This window comes from Oryctolagus cuniculus, chromosome 17 (genome assembly GCF_964237555.1).
Source record: "Oryctolagus cuniculus chromosome 17, mOryCun1.1, whole genome shotgun sequence".
NCBI classification, from domain to species: Eukaryota; Metazoa; Chordata; class Mammalia; order Lagomorpha; family Leporidae; genus Oryctolagus; species Oryctolagus cuniculus.
Window position 1 is genome coordinate 5,653,437 of NC_091448.1, and position 20,807 is coordinate 5,674,243.

The window sequence follows — 20,807 nt, forward strand, 5'->3', positions numbered from 1 at the left end:
AAAAAGCCCTCAATTTCTAAAGACCAAGTGCCTCCCTCTCAGTCTGGTCCACTTCCAAGCTGGGCAGAGATGGTGCTCACGACGACCCCTCCTCCCTCCATGCCGCTGCAGCTCCCCGGCTCCAGACGCAGCCTGAGGCAGGGCCTGGGACGTGGGGCTCTTGGCCTCATTCCATCAGACCCACTCTGTGACTCCGGCAAATCCCCAGTCGTCTCTCATCCTGAGAATCCCACGTGTACCACCTCCACGTGGATTCCCGCTGTAAAGACCAGGCGCAGAAGCCCTGGAAGAAGCGGCTGGGCCTCTACAACGTGGGGGCACGGCCCAAGCGGCCAGTCTCGAACTCCCCTTCAGACTTAAGTGCTCAAGTGTTTGATGTTACTGGTCTCAAGTTGCTGGCTTCTCTGAGAGCAGGAAAAAAATGAAGTGACAGCTCCCTGCTAATCCTGTGGCTCAGAAGAGCCTGCAGGGTCCCGAGGGGCAGAGCTAGGACATGGCAGCCTGGGCCCTGTGAGGTCAGCTCTGCGCCTGGGAGTCTGGGAGGAAAAGACCAGAAAATATGATTCTTGAGAGGACCCAGGAGGGCCTTGGCCTGCTTTCTGGTCATCCTGGTGGCAGGTCCTTCCTGCCATAAGGGAGGGCCTTGACGTGCAAGCTCAGGGCCTGCATCGCTCAGGCCCCGGCGTCTCGGCCTGCCCTCCGCGAGGCGGTGGTGACCCTCCCTGCCACCTGCCAGCGGCACCAGTACCAGTGCTGCACATGAACTGCCCTGGGCCCTCAGTGACCAACACGTTCCACTGCTGGACACAGGGCGGAGGGTCAGGGCCCATCCTGAGGGGAGGCCAAGGAATGCACCTGATGCTGCTGCCCACGAGAAATGAGCGGGGCCCCGAGGGAGCCCTCCGGGGAGGGAGGCAGCCCTGCCAAAGGCGAAGGTGCCACACAGACACCTGTGTGTTAGGAAGGGAGTGGGGGGGGTCCCCGGCCCCTTCTGAGGATACACGGATATGTCTGAGCCCAGCTCCGAGCGTCGTGAACTCGGGGGTGTGACTGCGAGAGACCAGGGACGCTACAGTGCCCAGGGCGGGCTCCACAACAAAGAATGGCCTGGGCCTGGGGGTTCTTGTGGAGGAGGCGGTGGCAGCGGCTCCCGCCAAGCGGGGGCGGGGGGGGGCTGTCCTCATGCTAGGAGCCTGGTTGGGGTCGGGGTTGGCAAATCCAAGCCACTGGTTCCTAGGATTCCTAAAGAAGCCAGGGCAGACTGCAGAACACGAGAACACGGTGTGTGTTGTCCCTTGGATGTGCCTCTTCCAGGAGGAAACCCTAAAGCCCTCCTGGCCCAACGAGGTGGGGGTGACAGACGTGAATCAAAGGAAGAGCACAGAAGCAGGCTGGCCACGGCCAGCGCAGTCCTGACGAGTTCTGGAAACCTCTGCAAGGCTGGTCCAGGAGGGAGTGCAGAGCCAGGACCTCCCCTGACGGTCACCGCCCCCTGGACCAGATGCATTGCCAACCACAGCCTGGACGCTTAACCCCACCAGGGACCTTGACGAAGGGGCAGGAAACCTCCCAGGACAGCTGTGAGGGGAGGGGCCCACAGAGATCCTGACTCTGCAGCAGAGTCCGACAAGTCTGGGATCAAAAACTCTTCCTAAAGAGCTCATCTTCCAGAAGAACGAGATCTGCTAGGGGGCATCAAAGGTCGTCACTGGGCCCCCTGGGGGGACACCTTCAAATCCCAGGAAGGAGCCCACAGGGATCAGGACCAGACTGAGGGCTCTCAAGCCCACAGCAGCCCTGGGAACGGGCTCCCAGCGCCCTCTGCTGGTCACCAGGGAGTCATGGCCACGCGTGCGCACAGCAGATCCTGTCTGTCAGGTGTCGTCCCAGGCAGGAGAGGCCACGAGAAAACAGCAGTTAGAGGGACTCAAGCGAGAGGCACAGAGCTCCCGGCAGCCTCCACCGGCTGACCGCTGCCGGGGCAGGAGACAGCGTGGGCTCTCGGAGCGCGCTTTGGGAGCAAGCCCACCGGGGCTCCCCCCATCTCCTCATGGTCAGAGCACAGCCCCAGGGGGGCCTGGCTGTCCCTCCCCTGTGCCCGCCCCGAGAACGTCTACCTTTGCTGAAGAACATGGAGGCCATCTGTCCCATCTCCACACGGTCTGTGATCTCAAAAAGGCCAGGAGAGCCACGTCTCTCTGCGAACCCACAAGAACAGGGAGATGAGATGGCTCCCCCATCGGTGCAGCTCACAGAATTCTCCAGAAGTCTGACAGCATCAAGCGTCTCACTCGCTGGAGGAAATTCTCCCAGGTCCAGGAGGGGACTCGGGGATACTCCTTGGGCTGGGAGCCCTGGCCTGGCCCGGCCGAGGGTGAGGCAGCAAGGAGAGGGTGGGAGGAGCAGAGAAGCCGGGGACCCATCCCACTCCAGTTTCCACTTTCCCAGGCATCCGGTCATGACAGTAACAGGAGAGGTGGGCAACTGAGGCACGGAGGTCAAGTAACGTGCCAGGTGGGTGGCAGAGGCAGTGGGCCAGGCCTGTGTCCTGTTTCCTCTCCCAACGGTGTCCACGGGGTGTCCACAGGGAGCCCCCCAGGGCCTTCTTGCCAGGAAAGGGAGCCCACAGACCGCAGGAAGTGCCGAGATCCCAAGACTTACGCACAGACAGGATGGGCCGTCTCTCCGCCCGCTCGTAGCTGTCCTGGGCGAGAACGTCGCTGTCTGAGGCCGTGGAGGAGTCGTCGTCTTCCTCCTCCTGAGGGTTGGGGGTGGGGAGGGGGGAGGGGGGAGGGGAAGGAGGAGAGAAGCAGTCTACAGCCACAGAAAATGCACGGCACAAGGCAAGCCCACGGCCTCTGTTCTTCCTTTCTAGGAGGTGTTGACCAGGAGGCTCTCAAACGTCCCCACTGCAGGGGCACAGTCAGCAGGGCTCCCAGGCACGAAGGTTCAGGGCTGAGCTGGCACTCGCAGGGGCGGGGGCGTGCAGCCACGACGTGGACTCGGTGGAGGCTGTGTTCACGCTCTCGGCTTGCTCTGCTCTGGGCCTCAGCCCGGGGCAAGGCTCCGGGGGGCGCTGGCGGCCAAGGTCGGCCCTGGGTACAGGACTGAGCAGAGGCACAGCTCAGGGACAGGGGCGATGCACCCACCTTGTGGCTCTCCATCCTCTTCCAGTGGAGCTGTGCGTTGGCCGCGGCCATGGCCTCGATCACGAAGGTGGTGGTCACGAAGCTGCAGGGGAGGCCAGGTGTTAACTGCCAGAGGCAGCAGCGCGGGAGACGAAGGAAAAGCGGCGGGCGGCCAGCACCGAGCATTCTCTCCTGAGTGGCTCCCTAGAGAACTTTCAAGAGGTCTCGCCTGGTAAAACGTGTGCATGTGCACACCCGACGGCTTGTGCGCGGACTATTTCCCATGCATGGGAGAGGTTACAGAGAAACAAGCCGATGCGAGGGAGTGAGCTGGGGGCAGCGAGAGGTGACACGGGGACAGGACGCAGGGTCTGCTGGGGACAGACAGGACATGAGGCTCTGAGCTGCTGGAGGAGGCGGTTCCCAAAGGGCCCCCACGGCTTCTGTAAGGACGGCGGGCAGCTCTCCTGTCCTTGCTAGGACACAGACAGGCGGTCGGCTCCGGATCGCATCCACAGACGGACGGAGTGCGGGCATGGGTAATTGAAAAGGAAACTTGGCGCGGGCAGGGCTTTTACCTTCCGGATTCTCTGGCTCTGAGTAACAGGAGCCCCAACCAAGAGGGGCACTGGGAGAGGGGACCAGACGCTCGCCTGGAAGTCGACTAGAGGGGAAAAGTCACCTTTGGCTTTCCTTTGGGAGAACCTCAGCGGGAGACGCAGGGGCGGGCTGCAAGACCTGAGCCAGGAATCCAAGCCGGCCACGACACTGGGGATGAGCCTTTGTGTGTCTCTTTCCTGAGGTCAGCAGGGTGCCTGCCTGGACCGCCCTCCTAGAGGGCTGACCCCTGCCCCTGGCCGCCTCCACAGTCAGGTGGCTGCAGCAAGGAGCCACAACCAAGCCCCCTCTGGTGGGGGAGGGGAGCCAGCCCTGGAACTCCCACTCCCTCCGCCCCCAGCGCCGCTGAGAGGTTTCTCATTATCTTGCTTAAGTGACCATTTTCAGGGCTTTAGCTTTTCCCTTCTCTTTGGAAGTAAAACTAAAATCCATCTTAATTAAGGCATCAAGAGACTGCTCGGGGCTGCAGAGAACCAACTCGTTGATCATGTTCAACAGGGATGAGCTGCGTGAGGAGGGGCTGCGACAGGGGCGCCCAGGAACCACCCCCCGCTCGGTGGCTGCCGCGAAGGTCCTTTAAAGGGGACTCCCAGAGCTCTCGGCAGCCAGGGCTTGCAGGCCACCAGCAGCCCGCACCCCAGGGCCACTCCAGCACCTCACACAAGAACCTGGAAACCACAGCCTCCTCCGGGCTCAGCTTCCCTGGCGCCTTCCTCCTGCCCTCCACGGCCCGGCCACGCTGCTCGAAACTGAGTCACCCCTGCCCTGCACCCTGCCCTGCACTTTCTTTTTTCCCACGTGACTCATCGCCTTCCACTGCTTCCTAACTACCTGCTGGTCTCCCCACAACATAAACTCAGCTTTGCCCGGGCAGGGATCCGTCTGTACCGTGAGGCACACTGGTCACTGGGAGGCACAGAGCCGCGCCGCCCCTTGCTCCCGGGGGAGGAGCTCTGGGAGTGTCTCCAGGCATTCCTTTCTCCCTCTTTGCTGCAGACCTGGCTTGGCCAGGGGGCCTGGGAGCACCTGGCCTGCAGTACTTGCAAAACTATCTCAGACCCACACGTGGAAGCCCTCAGAGTGACCTCGAGTGGAACTGAGCCCTCCCCCCCATACAAGGCACCTGCTGGTGACTCCCACACACCTGGCTCAAGAAGCAGGCGCCCCGAAGGTGTGGGGAGGCCCCAGGCGGGTGAGGTCATTCACCACTGATGCTTGCTTTGTGACTCACCCCAGGCAAATCCTGAGTCACAAAATGACTCCTTTATCACCTAAATCGTGGGTCAGAGTCTTTCTCCGTGGCTAGGTGGGATTTTTCTCAGTGAGCAGAACCAGAAAGCTCACAGCATAGACAGCACAGAGCAGCCAGCGTGCGGCCACACTCTCCAGGCCTATCAGATGTCTGAGTTTTATCTGCTCCAGTTGTGCCACTGCCCGGCCAGCAGACACCGCAGGAACTCTGTATCTGCCCTCCTGCGCCCGGTCACCCTGGAGACAGACACCTCCCACCCCTCAAGCACCCACCTGTTCAGAAAGAGATCGGGCACCCCAGGCCCCTGCGACAGCCTCCCCCAGCCTCTTACCTCATGAAGCCCAGGAACAGCAGCAGGAGGAGGCTGACCAGCCACCCGGCCGTGGCGAAGGCCTTGGGCATGGTGAGCGCGCCCGTGCCCACGATGAGGTTAAACATGTACACCAGCCCCACCTGGAAGCAACAGGAAGGACACTCAAGCCCAGAAACAGACTGGCTTCTGCCCCAGCAGCTCCCAGGGACCGCCCTGGGAGACAGCGCCACCGGGGAGGCCACAGCTGGCGCTCAGGTAGGGAGGCAGGAGAGAAGGGAGAACCGCACCTGGACCCTATGGGGCCGGCCCAGCGGCCAGGTGTCGGGCAGCCAAACACCAGCTCCTGGACGGTCTCCGAGGGCCAGCCTGGGTCTGCGACTGCTGTCATCCCTGCCACCCGCCAAGCATCTGTGATTGTTCAAACCCTCACCACAGGTGTTAGTGCTCAACCGCACACCTCCTGGGGACACAGCCAGGCACGAGGGTGCCCGGAACACACACCTCAAAGGAACTCCCAGGCTTCCAAGACAGCTGAGCTCCACCCACCCACCCTTGCGGCTGTCCTCCAGGACACTGATATTTGCACTGCGCTTTTCCTAGCCACCGCCCCGTACCAACATCAGGGAGTTTTATGAAAAAAAGAAAAAATCACTCATGTACCATAAAACGCACCCTTTCAATTCAGTGGGTTTTACTACTGTCGACATGCGTGGGCAGTCACCCCCAAGGAAACCCCACTGCCATTAGCAGCAAGTCCCCTCCAGCCGCAGCCAACCCTGGGGTGGCCCGTCGGGCTGCTGCTGGGGGATCCCGGCTCTGCTCCCACTGCAGCCACCTCGCCTCCTGCCCGGTCTGGCACACTCATTCCCCTCTCAGGATCTCCACCGTGGACCCCTGCTCTGTCACGAGGCGCTCCCCTTCCCCAGGTGGGCATCACTTAGTTTTTGTTTTTAAAGTTTTATCTATTTGAGAGGCAGAGTGGGGGAGGGGGAGGGGGAGGGGGAGGGGGAGGGGGAGGGGGAGGGGGAGGGGGAGGCTCCAGGCTCCTGGTTTCAGTACCATTCTGAGCCCCACCCGCTGGTCCCACTGAGCATGCCCCACCTGCCTCTTCCTCCCCAACCCTACTGGAAACCCAGGCTCCGCGGAGGCCCAGCACCTGCGCTCCTCGGTTCCCTGGGGCAGGTCCCGCAACAAAGGGCTCCTTCACCTAGGGGAGCAGCAGGAGCTCCCTGTTCCTCAAGGGGACGCCCTGGCATTTCCCACAGTGACTGCTCCGAACCTCATTCTTCAAAGCCCCAGGCCTGCGGTCCCCAGCACTCGGAGGTGAAGGCTCCATTTCCTACTTTATGGGGGGCACTGGGCCGTCTGATGTGCACCCAAAGTCTCACTCCTTCCTGGCTCCAAAAATCGGTGTCTTCGAGGTGGGCATTGCGGTGCCACGGGTTAAGCTGCCACGTGGGGTGCCTGCGTCCCACACTGGGCGCCTGGCTGGAGCCCGGGCTACTGTGCTTCTGATCCAGCTTCTGGCCAGTGCATCCTGGGAGGCAGCGGATGACAGCTCAAGTGCTTGGGAGGCCTGAATGGAGTTCTGGGCTCCCGGCTCTGGCTTGGCCCAGCCCTGCCTATTGCAGGCATTTGGGCAGTGACCCAGTAAATGGAAGATCTCTCTGCCCTTCAAGTAGATAAAAATAAATAATAAAAAATTAAAAATCAACAAAAATGGGTGTCTTCATCCTTGCTGCCTGCCTTTGTGGAGAGCACGTCCTTGTTCCTGGAGGAGGCTACGACTTGCACTTGGACTTCTGGGTCCATCCCATCCTGCTGGATTCTCTCTTCCCTCTGGCTCCCTCCTCTGCATACAAACTGCCTTGAGCCATTTAAAATATGATCCCCACCTCCCCTTTGTAAACTCACCCACAACACATGCTGCCTTCATCTCCAAGTCCCCACACTTCATTTTTCTGCCCCAGGACTTTTTTTCTTCTTATTTTTTTGACAGGCACAGTAGACAGCGAGAGAGAGACAGAGAGAAAGGTCTTCCTTTACCGTTGGTTCACCCTCCAATGGCTGCCACGGCCGGTGCGCTGTGACCGGCGCATCGGGCTGATCCGAACCCAGGAGCCAGGTGCTTCTCCTGGTCTCCCATGCGGTGCAGGGCCCAAGCACTTGGGCCATCCTCCACTGCACTCCCTGGCCACAGCAGAGAGCTGGCCTGGAAGAGGGGCAACCGGGACAGAATCCGGCGCCCCGACCGGGACTAGAACCCGGTGTGCCGGCGCTGCAGGCGGAGGATTAGCCTATTGAGCCACGGTGCTGGCCAGGACTTTTTTTTTTAAGATTTATTTTTTATTTATTTGAAAAGCAGAGATACAGATGGAGGAGGAAACAGAATGAGAGAGAATTTTCATCCATGGTTCACTCCCCAAATGGCTGAAACGGCAGGGACTGGGTCAGGCTGAAGCCAGGAGGCTCCTCCGGGTCTCCCACATGGATGTGGGGGCCCAAGCCCTTGGGCCATCCTCCACCTCTTTCCCAGGCCATTAGCAGGGAGCGGGATTGAAAGCGGAGGAGCTGAGCCTCAAACCAGCGCCCACATGGAATGCCAGTGGTGCAGGCAGAGGCTTAACCTGCTGTGCCACAGCGCTGGCTGCCCCCGCTCCACTCTTAAAAATCATCAATGACCTCCTGTTTGTCAAACCCAGTGGGTTTCTCAGTCTTTATTATCTTCCTCTCACTCTGCCATTAGCGGACTCTCTTCAACCACTTTTCCATGGCACCCAGCCTGGCCCTCTGGCTATAACTACCCCAGCCGGACAGAAATGACTGAGTTTGTTACAGCACCAACCCCTCTGCCGACCTCAGGAGCACCGCTGGCTCGTCTCCTCCGCCTGAACAGCCCTCTAGTGGCCTCCTTCCCGCCCTTCCACATCCCAGTGCCACTCAGTCTTCCCTGGCCGCCCCCGGCTCCTGTTCCTCTTCACAGTGCCAGCGAATCTCCCAGCCTGGAGACCGCGGTTGACTCCCACTTGCTCTTCCTGTATGCTAAACGGGTTGACTCAGCGTTTGCTTTACCGCCTGTTTCTGTTCGTTTAAAAACAACAAACACTGACTCTCTGGCAATGCCCACCCATGTCTCATTTTTCACTTCCCATTCTTAGAAAGATGCACTTTTCTATATTTTTTTGATGTTTCTAAGATATGCATGTGCTGAACTGGTGATCAAACACACAAAGTGAGGCCACTTTTCCCAGCCTCAATCAGATTATTTTAAGCATGAAGAGGCAGAGAGAGTGACTGTCAACCACGACCCTGGGGCCTAGCTGGGGAGGATGGAGGGACAGGGTGATGACCAGAGAGAGACCGGCTTTGGGGCTAGTGTTGTGGCACAGCAGGTAACACCGCCGTTTGCAATGCCAAATCCCATATTGGAGCGCTGCTTTGAGTCCCAGTGGCTCGGTTTCTGACCCACCTTCTTGCTAATGTGCCTGGGAAAGCAGCAGATGGCCGAAGCACTTGCTACTTACAAGGGAGACCAAGATGGGGCTCCAGGCCTCAGCCCCAGCCCTGGCCATTGTGGCCACTGGGGGAGTGAAGCAGTGGATGGAAGACCTCTCTCTCTCTGTCACTCACTCTGCCTTTCAAACAAATACAGAAATCTTTTTTCTTTTTTTTTTAATTTTTGACAGTCAGAGTGGAAAGTGAGAGAGAGAGAGAGAGAGAAAGGTCTTCCTTTGCTGTTGGTTCACCCTCCAATGGCCGCCGCGGCTGGCGCACTGCAGCTGGCGCACCGCGCTGATCCGATGGCAGGAGCCAGGTACTTATCCTGGTCTCCCATGGGGTGCAGGGCCCAAGCACTTGGGCCATCCTCCACTGCACTCCCTGGCCACAGCAGAGATCTGGTCCAAATACAGAAATCTTAAGAGAGAGACACAGAGAGAGAGGGCAGGCTTCCCATCTGCATGCTGGATGGGGTGGGGGGACTTCCTCTTGACAAGAGACAGTTCTGCCCACAGCACATTTACCCTTGCACAGGGCACCAAGCCCTCCTCCATCTCCTTTCCAACCCCTCAACTCTCACCCAGGCCTTAGGCTCCATCCAAATGCTCTAGCCACTACAAAGCCCTTCCCAGTCTCCCAAATTTATCTTGCTTCAAACTTTCGAATTCTTATTCCAGGGCCAGCGCTGCGGCGTAGCAGGTAAAGCCACTGCTAGTGTCCCACACGGGCACCGGTCTGAATACTGGCTGCTCCACTTCTGATCCAGTTCTCTGCTAATGCTCCTGGGAAAGCAGGGGGCTGGCCCAAGTGCTTGGGCCACTGCCTGTCACCCATGTGAGAGACCCGGATGAAGCTCCTGGCTCCTGGCTTTGGCCTGGCTCAGCCCTGGCTGTTGTAGCCATTTGGGGGGTGAACCAGTAGATGGAAGATCTCTCTCTCAATCTCTGTCTCTCCCTCTCTATAGCTCTGCCTTTCAAAAATAAAATAAATCTTTAAAAAAATACAGCAAGTAAATAAATCTTTTTTGTTTTTTTTTTACAAAGATTTATTTATTTATTTGAAAGAGTTACAGGAAGGCAGGGACATAGAGACAGAGAGGTCTTCCATCTGCTGGTTCACTCCCCAGATGGCCACAATAGCCAGAGCTGGGCCAATTCGAAACCAGGAGCTTCTTCTGGGTCTCCCATGTGGATGCAGGGCCCAAGGACTTAGGCCATCTTCTACTGCTTTCCCAGGCCATAGCAGAGAGCTGGATTGGAAGTGGAGCAGCCAGGACTTGAACTGGTACCCGTATGGGATGCCGGCACTGCAGGCAGCAGCTTTAACCACTACACCACAGTGCTGGCCCCAATAAAGAAATCTTAAATCAATTTAAACAAAGACTTCTTATTCCCCACCTGGGTTTCAGATGCTGGTAGAGGAGGCCCCATAGCCCTGGGCTATGCGTCCACAAAGTCACACAACCATGGATAAAACACATTAAAAAAAAAAAAGGTGAACAGTAGTCTTTGTCCTTGTCACGATTTCCTAAACAATGTAAGGATCACATACATGGCATTTACAGTTGTCAGGCAGTCCACGGGTGATGTGAAGGATACAAGAGGATGTGTGGGAGGTTACATGCAAATGTTCTGCCACTTTATAAGGGCCTTGAGCCTCCAGGGTTTCTGTCTGTTCTGTCCACGGGGGTCCGGGGCCTGCCTCCCGCAGGTGCTGGGAAGACTGCATTTCTTTTCCCCTGTGTCTAATCGGAGTCTTGCTGTGGCCACTTCTGCATGCCACAGGTGCCTAAGGATAGGAGTCACCAGGCTACCTCTGGTGTGAGCCTGCCGTGTGCGTAGTTTCAGGTGTCAGCATCGCCATTTGATCTCACGAAGGAGTACAAGTCTGAGTGCTCTTCCTACAGCATTTAGTAGATCCCGGCATGGCCAGGCCATGATGCTCCTGGCTCAGGGCAGTGCAGATGGAATAAGCTGGCAGGATGGGACGCAGGGCCCGGGGCTCACTGCCGGCCTTCTGACCAAGGGTGATGGACGGCCTACAACAAACTCACCTGTGCTCACGGCTGGGGCTGGTTTCAACCACTGGCACTCTGAGGCTGGTGTGTTCGAGGGTGCAGGGTCACCTAACTAGTTCACTTGTGTGCTCAGCTGAGAGCCCTCTGTGGGCAAGACCCTGGGCTCAGAGCTGGGGATGTGACGGTGAACACACACAGACTGGCCCCTGACCTCAAAGAGGAGGAGACAAGCAACAGGGATAGGAGAGGCAGGTGTTCGGCCTGGCAGTGAAGATGCCCAAACCCCACACGGGAGTGCCTGGCTTCGACTCCTTGCTCTAGCTCCTGACCCCAGCTCCTGCTAGTGTGGGCCCTGGGAGACAGCAGGTGATGGCCAAGTAAACTGGTTCCTGCGACCCATGTGGGAGACCTGGACAGAGTTCCCAGTGCCCAGCTTCCGCCTCGGCCCAGCCCAGCTCTGGACCTCGTGGTCTTTAGAGAACAAGCTAGCAGACGGGAGCTCTGCCTCTCAAACAAATAAGGGAGACAGGCAGACAGATCATGACCACAGCTTGAAAGAACCACTGTGAAGACAAGAGAGGGTGCCAGGACAAAGAGCGAGGGGTGCATTTACACAGAGGGCACTCAGGGATGGCCTCGTGGTGCCATTCAGGCTGGGACCTGAGGGATGAGCAGGTACTGCCCAGGTCAGGGACTTCCTGGGACAAAGGCCTGGGGTGGGAAAGAGGCAGGGACATTCCAGGAGCTTCCAGAGGCTGGTGCGGCTGAGGCACGGCAAGACCGGCCACAGTGGGGCTGGAGTCAGACATTGCAGAGGCCTCCTGGATGGGGGCTCGGTATTTCAGGGGGTTTTAAGCAGGGCACCCACAGAAAAGACCCCAGTTGCCCACCTGACAGCTGATCTCGCTGCAGCTTTGTTCTCGGCTTGCCATTTCTACAAGGGATCAAAACTTGATCTTTATAGAAAACGGTTCAACCAGGTAGTGATGGTTCTTATGACGGAAGAAAAGATAAAGCAAAGAGGCTCGCGGGCAAAAGTTTTATGGGCAGGTAAGCCACCCAGGAAGCATTTGTAAACTCAGGAATGCCTGCAGGTTTTGGGATGCGAAAGGTCAAAGGTCTACTACAGATTAAGGTTTCCCAACCTGGGCACTGTTGACATGTAGGGGCGGGTTGTTCTTTGTGCACTGTAGGACATTCAATAGCACCCACAGCATCTGGCCACTGGTTGCCAGTAACAACTCCCCCCCAACCAATGCTACCAGGCCAGTCATAGTGTCTTCTGACATTGTTAAATTTGTCCTCTAGTGACAAGATGAACGCCAGTTGAGAACCATTGCTAGGGACAGAGACAATAAAATAAGCCTGCTCCCAGGGGCCAGCACTGTAGCATAGCAGGTGAAGCCGCCATCTGCAATGTCAGCATCCCATATGGCGCTGTTTCGAGTCCCGGCTGCTCCACTTCCAACCCAGCTCCCTATTAAAGTGCCTGGGAAAGCAGTGGAAGATGGCCCAAGTACTGGGCCCCTGGCACCCATGTGGGAGATCTGGATGGAGTTCCAGGCTCCTGGCTTTGGCCCAGCCCCAGCTATTGTGGCCACTTGGGGAGTGAACCAGCAGATGGAGGACCTCTCTCTCTGCCGCTGCCTTTCAAATAAATAAATCCTTTAAAAAAAAAGTTCCCAAGAAAAATTTCAAATTTATCTGTGAAAAAGAAACTTGGCTGGCGCCACGGCTCAATAGGCTAATCCTCCGCCTGCGGCGCCAGCACACCGGGTTCTTGTCCCAGTCGGGGCGCCGGATTCTGTCCCGGTTGCCCCTCTTCCAGGCCAGCTCTCTGCTGTGGTCCGGGAGTGCCGTGGAGGATGGCCCAGGTGCTTGGGCCCTGCACTCACATGGGAGACCAGGAGAAGCACCTGGTTCCTGCCTTCGGATCAGTGTGGTGCGCCGGCCGCAGCAGCCATTGGAGGGTGAACCAATGGAAAAAAGGAAGACCTTTCTCTCTGTCTCTCTCTCTCACTGTCCACTCTGCCTGTCAATAAATAAATAAATAAATAAAAGAAAAAAAAAAAAGAAAAAGAAACTTGAGAACCGTACAAAGAACTTAATTCAGAATAAAGTGCTGGCAGTGGGGGCAGAAACAGGGGAGCATTTTTGTCTTGCTTTGCTGCAAGCACAGGCCCAGGGACGCTGCGGGTAACGCAGATGTCCCGACCCTCGCTGAAGGTAACTGGTATGGACTGAGCACAAGGAACAGATACGTGGACGTGGGCCGGCACGGGCCAGGTCAGGAGGCGCCGCGGGGAAGGAGGAAGAGAAAGGAGACATTCTCTTCTGCTGGTCAGGTGGCTGCTGCGTGGAGCCAGCCGCCCGGGAAGCGGGGCGGACAGCGGAGGAGTCAGGGCCTCCTGCAGACCACGCAAAGACCTAAGCTCGCGAGCAGAACCAAGCTTCTCCCAGTCCTCGACTCTTGCCCTGGGCTGAACTGCAGGAGGCAAGGTCCCTGCTGCCCCGTGCCCCAGGAGGTGAGAGCAGCACTCTCCCCGCCCCACCTCCCATCCGGCAGCGTCACCCACGTCACAGCACTCAGGCATCACCAGTGTCTTTACTTTTTTTTTTTTTTTTGACAGGCAGAGTCAGACAGTGAGAGAGTGAGAGAGAGAGACAAAGAGAAAGGTCTTCTTTTTTCTGTTGGTTCACCCCCCAAGTGGCCGCTATGGCCGGCGCGTTGTGGCCGGCACACTGCACCGATCCGAAGGCAGGAGCCAGGTGCTTCCTCCTGGTCTCCCATGGGGTGCAGGGCCCTAGCACTTGGGCCATCCTCCACTGCCCTCCCCCCCGGCCACAGCAGAGAGCTGGACAGGAAGAGGAGCAAGCAGGACAGAATCCGGCGCCCCGACGGGGACTAGAATGTGGGGTGCCAGCGCCGCAGGCGGAGGATTAGCCTAGTGAGCCGCGGCGCCGGCCCTACCAGTGTCTTTCAACAGCAGCGTGCCCTCTGACCGCTGGGAAAGGACACTGAAGGCAGCTGACGACGTAGAAGCACTGACCAGGATTTAGGGCTGTGAAACAAGGACCATCTCCCCCTACAGAGCAGTAGTGGCCCGACCCTGCAGCCAGCTGTGGGCCACCCCGCCCGTACCCCGATCACACGGCCACTTCGGCCCTAAGCCACTCCTGGTACCAGTAAGTGGGGAAGGAGACTTCCTGCCCCCGTCACTCTGGGGACACAGGCCGTGTGCAGCACTGCCCTGGAGACGGCGTGGCATCTGAGCCTCCCAAGCTACTCCGCCTGTCACAAACACCCTGGGCGCCCGGAGGGACACAGCCCCCACGGGACAACACAGAGCCAAGGACGGGCTTCGACTCGGAACAGCCCTGGGTTGGCTGATGCACTTGTATGAAGAGGTGCCTGGTATCTTGGTCTCCCAAGGCAGCCAAGGCAGGGTTGTGTCCACACTGCGCTCGGCCAGGGGAATTCAGGGGCGCACGGGTGTAATGTGGGGTTGGGGGTGATAAGCCCTTCTCTGGTCTCACCGGGGATCAAGAATAATTCTCCCTGGGGTTGGCACTGTGGCCTGGTGGGTAAAGCCGGCGCCTGCAGTGCCGGCATCCAAATGAAAGCTGGTTCAAGTCCTGGCTGCTCCGCTTCCGACCTAGTTCCCTGCTAATGCACCTGGAAAGCAGTGGAAGGTGGCCCAACTCCTTGAGCCCCCGCCACCCCCATGAGGGACCCCGACTGAGTTCCTGGCTCCTGGTTTCCACCTGGCCCAGCCCTTGGGGAGTGAATCAGAGGATGGGAGATCTCTCTCTCTCGGTTTCTAACTCTGCTTTTCAACTTAATAAATCAGTCTTAAAAAAATAAAATCACTGTCGCGGGGCTGAGCTGAGGAACACTCACGGGGAAGGTGCATCCTTCCTCTGAAGCCCTGCCCACCAGCCCCGGTCACTCCCCGTCGTCCCAGTCACCACGCGTCTTTCCCCCGCATCTCCCTCCACCAGCAACACCAGAACACACACACCTCTTATGGCAGATGTCCAGAGCTGGCCCTCAAGCAAAGACCCCCAGCAAAATAAATATGCAGGAAATACAAGAGGAAAATAAAGAAAAAAGCAGAGCCCAACTAAGTATGCAGGCCTCACTGCTCCAGCTGCCACGTGAGCCGGCCACGGGAACAGCTGGAGACACACGCGAGGGGGGCCCCGCAGCGTCTGCCTTCCAGAACTGTTGGAGAAATGACTCATTTCCTCATCTCTAAGTCTGGATGTTGTGACAAAAAGCAGGGGCTGTGGTGACTTTTTCGGACGGCAGTGACATTTCACTGCTGGTCCCAGGAGGCTGGGAGCCGGCACACGACTGCCCCAAGGAGGGGCACACCGCAAAGACCCCCCCTGACACGTCACAGAGGCGGGCCTTGTCCCTGCACATCAATGGCACAGACCCAAAAGGAAGCCCCTGGAGACAGCAAGGAGCTTTTCCAGTTGTTCTAAGAAACACTTCCTCATCCATCACACGGCAACGCTACAGTCCGTGAAGGCAGCAGAGACACGGCAGAGCCCCCAGGCTAGGAAGGGACGTCCAGAGCCGGGCAGAACGTTCTAGAAAGGAGACCGTTGCCACCCAGGGCCTTGCCGCTTTCCCCTGCATGAGTCAATCATTCGATCATTGCGCTGTCTCCTCCGGCCGGGTAGCCGGGCAGGAGGGCCCTGTGATGGAGCAACCGTGGCCACCTGCACGGTCCACAGAGAAGATAAACTGAGCCTGTGCGTGGGGGTGGGGTGTGCGGGGGCACGGGGGTAACCTAGCCCCAGGTGGGGAGAAATCAGTCGCGCTAATTGCTCTAATTGCAGCCTCCAGCAGAGCGCAACTGGAAGTCTTTGCGAGTTTCACTGCCTCTTGCGCCACCCAAGGCTGTCCAAGTTGTGCAACGCAGCTAGAGAGCAAAGTAGTCTCAGACCGCCGAGACCTCAGCAGCTGTCAGGGCTGCACCTGCGGGGTTCAGGATGCTGGCAGCCCCGACAGGAGGATTCTGGGAGGAAGCAAGCCAACTCCAGGAGCCCGGACGAGGCGGGTGAGCCTGACTCCGGCCCCGAGCCACCACAGCGGCCGATGCACCTGCTGCTCCCTCGGGCTCCCGGGTCCTGCCTTCCCCGGGGTGACCCACGCAGCGGCTCTCGCTGGCGCAGTCCCCAGGAAGCGGCGTGCTTCTCTGGAAGCCGGGAGCACCCCGGGGCCCGAAAATAAAACTCACGTAGGGAGAATAGAGCTCCCCGGAGTCCGTGATGTCACCCGCCATTTCCAAGCGCCGGGTCGTCCTGCGCAGTGGGCGGCGGCGGCTGCAGCTCCCTAAGACGAAAAGGCAGACTTCAGCTTTCGAGGGGACGCCGGGGTGGGGGAGCCCTGCAGACAGACGCCCCACCTCTGTCCTCCGATCACGGGCTCTCAGCGCCTCCGGGGAAACCTCGGCGTCCCGGCTTCGCACCGCTCTGTGCACAGCCGGATGCCCTCCACGGCTCGGGCTCCAAATCATTCCCGGGACCCCGAAGTCGCCGGGTCTCACCCACCCTCGCGTCCTCTGGGGCGGTGTCCCCGCTTTAATTCCTGCCTGCGGCAGGGCGCTGGCGACTTCCCCAGGCCGCTCGCTAACCCAGCTCCTCGCCCCAGAGCCTCCCCTTTTCCAGCGGGGCCTCCGCTCTGCGCCCCGCCACTCGCCTCAGGGTCCCCCACGCTCAAACCTCCCTCTTTCCTCAAGAGCCCCGCTCCGGGCCTCTCGCTCGCCCGCCCCTCCAGGAGGAGCCCCGAGCCAGGCGCCCCATTCCAGGGCTCCCCGCCCTCCCACAACACCTGCTGCACGCTCCGCTCCCGGCCGCCGCCTCCGGCCCCTCAGCTGCTCCCGGCGCCAGCTGTCCCGCACCAGCCCCCACAGCGCGCATGCGCCGGCGCGCGCGCCCACCTGCCCGGCGCACTCCCCGGGCGGGGTGCAGCCAGCGGATTGGCCTCCTCGCAGGGGCGGGACCGGGATTGGCGCCTCGGGGCCGCCGTCTGCGTGGCGGAAGTGGGCGGGTGCGCTGCGACGCGCATGCGGGCAGGGCGGTCGGCCGGCGGGGCAGCGTGGCTCGTTTGGGAGAGGTGGGGCAGCGTTGGCTGAGGTTGGGTGTGAGTCTGGTAGTTCCGGGACCCGGTGGCTGGAGGACCCAGGAGGGTAACCAGGAGCGCCACGCGAAGGGGAGGAGCCTGCCTCGGCCCCCGGGGGTCAGGGAGGGCGGACGCTGGGAGGAGGCTTGGAAACGGGTTTATGGCCGGGCTGACCGTGGATTCTGGGCTGTCGTCCCTGGCCCGGGGCCATAGATGAGTCTCGGTGCCTGGGTTTGGTGATCGAAGGTCAGTGAGTGGACGGAAGGGACAAGGCACGAGCCGCAGCCTGGCCTGGCCCCTGAAGTTTGTTTTTCCTTAACCAGCGCTCTCTGAAGGGCTAGGGAGGGGAGCAGGACGGGAGGCCCCGGCGGGTTCCCGAAGTCTCCGCCATGAGGCTGAATCAGAACACCTTGCTGCTGGGGAAGAAGGTGGCCCTGGTGCCCTACACCCCGGAGCACGTGCCCAGGTAACTGTCGGGCCAGGTGTTGTGTCCGCAGGCGGGGCTGCGTCCGCAGCGCAGAGGAAGGAGCCTTGGCTGTGAGACGGGAGGCACAGCCGAGGACGGGGACGTCCCCGCAGGACCCGCCCACCCCTGGGCTCCCCTTTCATGGTCTCTCCTTCCTTTTGGCCTTTCAGCGAGGAATTTTTTTTTCTTAAAGATTGATTTATTTACATGAAAGTTACAGAGAGAGGGAGAGATCTTCCATCTGCTGGTTCACTCCCCAAATGGCCACAAGGGTCAGGGCTGGGCCAGCCCAAAGCCAGGAGCCTGGAACTCCATCCTGGTCTCCCACGTGGGTGCAGGGGCCCAAGCCCTGTGCTGTTTTCCCAGGCGCATTAGCAGGGATCAGAAGTGGAGCAGCCGGGACTAGAACCAGCGCCCATAGGGGATGCCAGCACTGCAGGTGGCAGCTTTACCCGCTATGCTACAGTGCTGGTCCCCAGGAATTATTTTATGTAAAATAAATGTGTGTAAGAAAGGGAGGTCGTCATTGTGTCCAATTGGGGTATCCCCCTGATGCCCATAAATAGGCTCGGTTCTTGGGGCCTGAACTGTTGCCTGTCCTAGGACCGGGAGCTGTCCAGTTGCTCCTTGTGAGGACCAGCCTGCCTGTGGCGCTGTCTCAGGAGCAGTCACACCCCTCCCTCTGGGTCTTCTGGGAGCCTTTGGGGGGGCTCTTCTCCCTGCCAGCCATCCCCTCGTCATAGCGAGCCGCTGGTCTGTGCCGCTCGGTCGGCCCTGCCCGTCTAAGGCCACGGCATTGTGCAGGTACCACGAGTGGATGCAGTCGGAGGAGCTGCAGCGCCTGACAGCCTCGGAGCCGCTGAGCCTGGAGCAGGAGTACGCCATGCAGCACAGCTGGCGGGAGGACGGCGACAGTGAGCAGTGGGGGCCCGGGGCCCGGGCGGGCTGGCTCCGCAGGCAGCCTCAGGTTCCCCCTCTTCTTAGCACTCAGCGGCGGGTCTGGAAGGTGCCAGAAACACCTGTGCTCGTGTGCCCGGTGGAGCCAGTCCCTGCGGCTGATGCGCCTGTTTCCCCTCTGCCTTCCACCCGGCTTGGAAGGATCCAGACGGAAAGCATCTGGGCTCTGGTTGTAAATTTAGGCCCCTTGCCTCAGCCTGGAGTGGCGCCGTCCTCCTGTGGCGCCCCCCGCTCTCCGCGAGCACGGAGAGCTGAAGGCCGCCCCGCAGCTTTGTTGCGAGCTGAAGGACCTCTGGGTTCCCGCACTCCTGGCAGGAACCCGCCCTCCCCTCTCTGGTCTGGGAGTGCGGGTGCTCACCCTGTCGCCTCCCTCCTAGAGTGTACCTTCATTGTGCTGGACAAGGAGAGGTGGCAGGCCCAGCCCGGTGCCCCCGAGGAGAGCTGCATGGCGGGAGACGTGAACCTCTTCCTCACGGACCCAGGAGACCCCACCCTGGGGGAGATCGAGGTCATGATTGCAGGTGTGTCCCCCGGGCCCTGCCTGCCCTCAGGTCGCTGAACCACTTTGCCAGCTTAACCGTCGCCATCAGAGGACCCTCCAATTCTCTGCCACACTGTGCCCGTCTTTGCCTGAGCCTCCCCACCGGGGCTACCGGCTGTCCCCACCAGGCAGCAGCCTGGGTTGCACGCCGAGGCCTGTGGGAACACCCTTGACCTCCTGTGTGCCCCTCTTCCTCAGCCACAGGACGGAGCGGTGGCTGCAGCCTCCCAGACTAAGTGGAAGGGTGTCAGGTGTCCATACTGGGGCCTGGCGCCTGCCGTCACCGCTGTTGTCTCTCCTAGAGCCCAGCTGCAGGGGCAAGGGCTTGGGCACTGAGGCCGTTCTTGCGATGCTGTCGTATGGTAAGAGCCGCTGAGCAGATGACGGGGGAGGGGCCCAGTCCCGGAGGAGCCTTCTTCAGGCCTGGGGGGGTGGGGCAGGTGACAGGTTCCCCACTGTAAGCTGGCCCGGGAGGGGCGGGGCTTTGTTTGGCTGCTCATCCCGCCCCCCCTCCCCCCATCTCCGGCAGGAGTGACCAAGCTCGGCCTGACCAAGTTTGAGGCTAAAATCGGGCAAGGAAATGAACCAAGCCTCAAGCTGTTCCGGAAACTTCACTTTGAGCCGGTAAGGATGCCCTGGGGAGGGTGGGGGAGGAGGCCCGGGGTGCGGCGGCTCTGGTGTGGCTGTGCCCGCTCAGTCCTGCTCTCTTGGGCTCACACAGGTGGCTGTGAGCAGCGTCTTCCAGGAGGTGACCCTCAGGCTGACCATGAGCGCATGCGAGCGCCAGTGGCTCCTGGAGCAGACGAGCCACGTGCAGGAGAGGCCCTACCGGGAGGAGTCGGCAAAGCCCCACTGACAGCCCTGCGCGGGAGCTGGGGGGCTTCGGGGCCCCTGCAGGCGAGGGTCAGCTTCCAGGACACAGCGGGGCTTGCCTCGGTGCCCCTAGCCACCACTGCCGCACCAGCCGGCAGCGTGGCTGAACGGACCCCAGGGCCTGGCCCTCCTCTCCTGACCGGGAACCCAGAGTGGACGCCAGGAATCCCCGGAAGCCAGGGTGGGAGGGAGGGCAGGGTGCAGGCAGCCTGGAGAACTGGCCGGGAAGGGGACAGGCCTTTCTCCTTCCACGGCTGGAGTAAAGCACGTGGCGTGACCAGCTCTCCTTGGTTCTTGTCTGGCCCACTGGGGCTCGAGCCAGTCTCACAGTACGGGTCCTGTGTGACCCCAAGGGCTCGAGCCTGGCTTGGAGTCCGAGTGGCCCAGCCCCTCCTCCCTCCTCTTTGGAGCACAGCAGTCTTGAGTGTGCGGGACAAAGTTTTGGATTCAGCTTGAGGCTGGAGAACTCCCCAGCTGCTGGGGTTCTGCCTCCTGCGCTCACGGCTGGGACTGCAGGAGGAAGCAGGGGCTGCCCAGGGGTCCCAGGCCACCCTGCTGTCACCTGGCCTCACTGGGGCAGCAGCACCTGACCAGGCCACGAGGGGGCAGTGGAGGCACAGGTTCAAGACAGCCAGGCTGCCCTGTGACTGCTGCTTACCCGGTGGAGGTGGCCTGGAGGGGAGAGAGAGCACTCCTAACAGTTCCCTAGGCCCTGACACCCTGTGGGCTTTGCCTGGCAAGAAAGGCCACGTAGGTACAGTGTTTTTAAGGGAAAAGGGTAACAGTCCCCCATAAATCAGGTTACTTGCCCAGGACTCCCAGCCCGTGTTCACCCCAGGTTGCACCTGTGAACAGCTGGGCAAACAGAACCCTGCTGGCCCCGGCCCCAGCCCCAGCCGGCGCTCCCTCAGCCACCTGTGTCTTCCACCTGTCTTCAGCTTAATTGATCAGAGTCAAAGGTCCCCAGGGCTTCCCCACCCTGCAGGAGAGGTAGGGAGGGGCCCTCCA

The 20,807-nt window shown here is 60.1% G+C and overlaps 2 protein-coding genes across 9 annotated transcripts in view; one reads left to right on the forward strand and one right to left on the reverse strand.

The window, feature by feature from the left end:
* TMEM104 (transmembrane protein 104) overlaps positions 1 to 16,809 on the reverse strand; it is a 57,598-nt gene extending 40,789 nt beyond the window's left edge. Inside the window, exons 1-6 of one of the 3 annotated variants that reach the window (XM_008252132.4) lie at positions 16,672 to 16,809; positions 16,079 to 16,173; positions 5,330 to 5,451; positions 3,150 to 3,231; positions 2,662 to 2,758; positions 2,118 to 2,198 (exon numbers count right to left, since the gene is read on the reverse strand). In XM_008252132.4, coding sequence (XP_008250354.3) covers positions 2,118 to 2,198; positions 2,662 to 2,758; positions 3,150 to 3,231; positions 5,330 to 5,451; positions 16,079 to 16,123 — 427 coding nt within the window. In that variant the 5' untranslated portion in view covers positions 16,124 to 16,173; positions 16,672 to 16,809. The other 2 variants (XM_070060348.1, XM_070060349.1) reach the window with 2 other exon arrangements.
* Positions 15,788 to 20,076, forward strand: NAT9 (N-acetyltransferase 9). Of its 6 annotated transcripts, none has more exons than XM_002723583.5 (7): positions 16,874 to 17,208; positions 17,286 to 17,428; positions 18,233 to 18,342; positions 18,763 to 18,906; positions 19,229 to 19,288; positions 19,456 to 19,550; positions 19,648 to 20,076. In XM_002723583.5, exons 2-7 carry the CDS (start codon positions 17,352 to 17,354, stop codon positions 19,780 to 19,782), a joined length of 621 nt encoding a protein of 206 aa, XP_002723629.2. In that variant the 5' UTR covers positions 16,874 to 17,208; positions 17,286 to 17,351; the 3' UTR covers positions 19,783 to 20,076. The 6 variants fall into 6 exon arrangements, with proteins under 6 accessions (XP_017195177.2, XP_002723629.2, XP_008250356.2 ...); XM_008252134.4 differs by having other exon boundaries at positions 16,895 to 16,956; XM_008252133.4 differs by having other exon boundaries at positions 16,902 to 17,029.
* The last annotated feature ends 731 nt before the right edge of the window (positions 20,077 to 20,807 follow it).

Excerpts from the sequence above, each read along its gene's own strand:
- NAT9 (XM_002723583.5), top strand. The coding sequence starts at position 17,352 with ATGAGGCTGAATCAGAACACCTTGCTGCTGGGGAAGAAGGTGGCCCTG. Across the intron at positions 18,343-18,762 it reads CTGGCGGGAGGACGGCGACA|AGTGTACCTTCATTGTGCTG; the intron begins GTGAGCAGTGGG and ends CCTCCCTCCTAG. Across the intron at positions 18,907-19,228 it reads GATCGAGGTCATGATTGCAG|AGCCCAGCTGCAGGGGCAAG; the intron begins GTGTGTCCCCCG and ends TGTCTCTCCTAG.